Source organism: Brassica oleracea, chromosome C9, assembly GCF_000695525.1.
Source record: "Brassica oleracea var. oleracea cultivar TO1000 chromosome C9, BOL, whole genome shotgun sequence".
Lineage (NCBI taxonomy): Eukaryota > Viridiplantae > Streptophyta > Magnoliopsida > Brassicales > Brassicaceae > Brassica > Brassica oleracea.
In genome coordinates, this window is record NC_027756.1 from 21,377,948 (window position 1) to 21,382,568 (window position 4,621).

At 31.2% G+C, this 4,621-nt stretch overlaps 1 protein-coding gene across 1 annotated transcript; it reads right to left on the reverse strand.

Moving 5' to 3' along the window:
* Positions 1–344: 344 nt before the first annotated feature.
* On the reverse strand, positions 345–1,398 carry LOC106316730. The gene is made up of 3 exons (XM_013754607.1): positions 1,327–1,398; positions 817–975; positions 345–736 (listed from the first exon to the last, which is right to left on the reverse strand). Exons 1-3 carry the CDS (start codon positions 1,342–1,344, stop codon positions 479–481), a joined length of 435 nt encoding a protein of 144 aa, XP_013610061.1. The 5' UTR covers positions 1,345–1,398; the 3' UTR covers positions 345–478.
* Between the last annotated feature and the right edge of the window lie 3,223 nt (positions 1,399–4,621).

The window sequence follows — 4,621 nt, forward strand, 5'->3', positions numbered from 1 at the left end:
TGACTTGACTTATAGGAGATATATGGAGAGTGAAGAGTACAAAATAAAACTTAATCTGTTATTCGATACCGAAGGCGTCTTTGGGGTGATCTGGGGTGATCTCGTAGTTCCTACCGGGTGGAGACAATGGGGTCGGTCCATGGATTTTCTTTCCTTTTGCCGCATTTCCTTCAAAGGGTTCTTTACAAGGTCACAAGTTTCTATCTTTCATTGTGTACTGGTTGTCTGACAGTAATTATGGTCACAAGTTTCTATATAACATACATACGTCTTTGTTTTGGGCTGTGAAGGAAGCTGTGTTCTTTGTGTATTTTTAGCAGCTAACCGAATATGACCGGACCGGGTTATCACCAAATAAATAATATAACAAGTATACCGAAACTTTGGTACTACATAGATACATTACTCCGCTTTAACAAAACAAAAATCAGGCAAAAAGAAAACATCTCAACGATCTTAACGCAGAGATTTTAAATTTTCACGGCTCGAACTCGTGAACTTGTTGAAGAACTCGGTAGATTGTAACGTTAGATCTTGTAGACGTTGTAATTTCTTCATCATGAGACGGAAGAGTTGATGTCGGAATCATAGATCTCGTGAAGAAACTGTTCTTCTCTTCGACGAACGAGTTGTGTCTCTTCCTTACGTTACGGACATGACGTGGCGGTGGATAAACCGGAGTGTCGCAGCTGGCTCTGTGTTTAACCCAGCCCGGTTTTGATTTCTTGGTTGAGTTCTTCACAATTAAAATGGATCTTTATCATTAAGTGAGAAACTTGGTGTATCTTAAAAAAGTTCAAACAAAACCAAACTTACGTGGATGAGAGAAGATGAGGTTGGTACGGGACACTTAACCGGGCGATCTTCTTCTTCCGGTTCAACCGGATGCTCAACCGGACAAAATTCTACGTCGAGCTGGTTGTTCTCTTCATCGTATTCCATCAAAATAGTCTCCTCCTCACTAGCTTCTTTGCCCTAACGAAGTCCAAGAAAACAAGAGAAACATTAGAGCAAATGGGTGTCTTTTACAGTTTTCAAAAATAACGTGTCAAATTCGTAGAATGAATGGAGTCAGAGGGTTGGCGCAGTGGCGGAACTACACTAAGAGTGGGAGAGGCACATGCCCCCTCCCCATAAATTTTTAAAACCAGTGTATTTTTGTATTGATTTTTTATAATGCCCTTGGTGATAATTCAAATTTATAAATGTTATACACAGAGTTTTATAGTTCTGCCCCGGACAATAACTGTCTCTAGATCCGCCCCTGGGTTGGCGTCGAAATTATAAAATAAAGAAAGATTTGGTTAGGGGAAAGGAAAAACTCACTGAGGAATCGAAGTCCATGAGCTTGATGAAGATGAAGGAGATGAGAGGGGGCTGTGAATGTGAGAGTGTGTGTGTGAGAGTGTGTGTGTTTAAAGGGGTAAAAAGAAAAGATAAAGTGCAGAGGTAAAAATATATAAATAAAAGTTGGTCTCGCATGAAAAGAAGTGATTTTTAACCCCACAGTGAAAAAAGATGGGAGGCAGAAAAAGATTCCTACCTCCACTATTTCTTTTGCTTTTCTAAGTCCATTTTCACATAATTCAAATGTGTATGGGTAACAAAACTTTTATAGATCTTTTATATTGGTAGCAATTGGTGCCAACTCCAAAACATGAAATTTATAAATGGAGTGTAAAAAGTAAATTATCAAATATTTAAACTACAACAAAATGAACTGTAACCCAAATAATTATTTATAAAATCATGTTAGAGGACACTGAAATATTTTTCAAATGACAATCACAATATTTAACCAGATAGTTAAATTAACATTTTATAGAAATAAAAGCTTATATAGTTATATATATATATATATATAATTTCTCCATACAAAAAAAAACTAAATGTAGTTTTTGTGAATTTATTGACTTTTATCACTATTTTTTCCACGGTCTAAAAAGAAGATTTAAACAACTACAATGTATTATATTCACGTTCCTGCTTTTAACAAAAGGAGATGATATCTTTCTTTGAAAATCCGAACAATATTTCGCTTTGTTTCATGCATGTCTTACTTCTTTTTTTTTTTCTTCTTTTAGGGTTTGAAGAAAATTGGTGATGTTGGGAAAGATATCGCTCGTATTCCGTTAAAATTACAAATCAGATAAATTGCAAAAATGAGCAATAGCTAAAGCCGGTCGTTACGGGGAAAGCATGAGGTCGACCACTTTACTTTACTCAACAAGCCGTTTCTGTATGGACATAGAAAATCATTCTTACTATAAATACACAACTCCATTGTATATATATAACGTAGGATATATATCCGGTAAAAGGTTAGCGTAGTATACTCCGGTGACGATTGTTTGGATGGTTTTTAGATTTTAGTTTTTGGTTTTTGGTTTTTGGTTTTTAGTTTTTAGATTTTGGTTTTTAGTTTTTGGTTTTTGATTTTGCAGTAGTTTTTAGATTTTGAAAAAACTCGAATGGCGATTTTGGTTTTTAGCTTTAGATTTTTGATTTTACTGTAATTTTAGTTTTTAGAAAAACACAAATGATATTTTTTCAGTTTTAATTAATTTTAGTATATTTTAGTTAATTATTTTTGTTTGAAGTTGAAATATAAATTAATAACAAAAATAAAACAATAAAATAAATTTCTGAATTTTATTTTTTTGCATTTTTGTTTTTCAAAAATTTGATTACTGATATATTTCAGTTTTTCTGTTATTTTTTAAAACGTTAACTTATAATTTAATTTATTTTTTAAACAAACATAAAATTACTATAAGAATATATCACAGTCAATAAAATAACACCCATAGATTATTAACAAAACATGCAAACTTTACATAAAAGTAAATTTAAATAATTAAATTAATTTTGGTGGCAAATTTAAAAGAATGTTCTTAATATAAATTATTTTGTATTGTATATGTTAAACAAATTCTTATTACTAAAACTTATTTGCTCATACTTATAGTAGTTAGCATTTTATTTATTTATTCCTATATTAATGCACAAATGTAACAAAATTTTTAAATTAAAAAAAAAAACAAGAAAAAACATCGTGAGATGTAGAAACCAAGAAAATTGAGATTTTGGTTTTTTTTTTAGAAAATGACAGTTATTTTAAAAACTAGTTTTTCTAAAATGTAGGGAATCTATTTTCTTAAGAACTTGATTGTCTAAAAATTGGTTTTTCCAAAAACAAAAGCCAAAAACTATTTCAAAATCTGTAAACAATCAAACCTCTGAATCCTGGTATCGTTTAATACATATATCAGAATTTGAATGCATCTATATATACGTCATGCGTGTTTAAGAGTGGGCTTTGTTCTACAACTTTTACTCCGTCAAAAGTATTATATATCAACCATTGGTTTTGGACTGAATACTACATAAGTTGGCAAGCCTCCATTCAATCAAACATAGATAGAAACACATATTTAAGCTTTCGATTAAAAAGTTATTTCCTTCTTAAAATATATTTATGAACAAAATATTGAAACTCAGATATTTATAGAAGGAAGATAGACTGCAGACTTTGTTACTGTACGATAGACCAGTTCACAACGGGCATCAGGGCATGCGATTTGCCCATCATTATAAACTCACAAAACACTGTAGAGACAACAGGATATTATCTGAGAGTTTCACACTCACCATCTCATATGATTTAAATTATGTTGGTTCAAGGTCTATTTAGGAATGAAATAGAAGATAGAGCAGAACATAGTGTCCGGGTGACATTATGCATCTCGTATTCTCGTCCCAGATCATTTTTCTGAAATCCCCAAGAATTAATGTTCTTGAGGCTTTGCCAAGTTCTCAAGCACACTTTCTCTCTCTCACATTCTTACAAAGTCACAAACTTTTTTGTTCTCACAAATGTCCCCTTACTTACTATTAACAAACCAAAACCCCATCCATGAGGTAGAGGCAGGCATATAACTCATATAACTTTATTTAGCTTGAGGTCAAAAATAAAATTCATACATTTCAGTTTCATTTTATTACATGTACAACTCATAATGATCAAGAGGATGTCCTGTTGGACTATCTGTTAAGTCAAAGAACTCGTAATTGTAGTTAGATTTAATTAGATGATATATAGTCAATCAGATTTAGTTAGATTCTAATTAAGTAATTAGTAACTAATCATTTTGGTCCATGTCCATAAATTCATATGTATATTCTCTCTGAACATGTTACTGTTAGCATATCGAATGAATTATGTAAGAAAAACTAATAGTTTTTAAAAGAATTGTCACAACTTACAAGTCAAAATCCATGTGAAAGAAGAAGACAAAGAAGAGAAATTCTTGGATTCACCCCTAGATTCACCAACCAATAGTGAACCTATAGATTCACAAACCAATAGTGTTTGAGTATTTGATATTTGATATCTTTTAAAAAAGGAAACAAAATTGAATTTCTAAATAAGATTATATTTTAAAAATAAAACAATAAAAATACATAAAAATAGTTACAAAAAATAAATAAATAAATATTGTTAAACCGTTAGCAAAATACTAAATTCTATACCCTAAATCCAAAACTCTAAACCCTAAATTATAAACCTTAATTCTTGGATAAACCGTAAACCATTAGAAAATTTTAAACCCTAAATCAT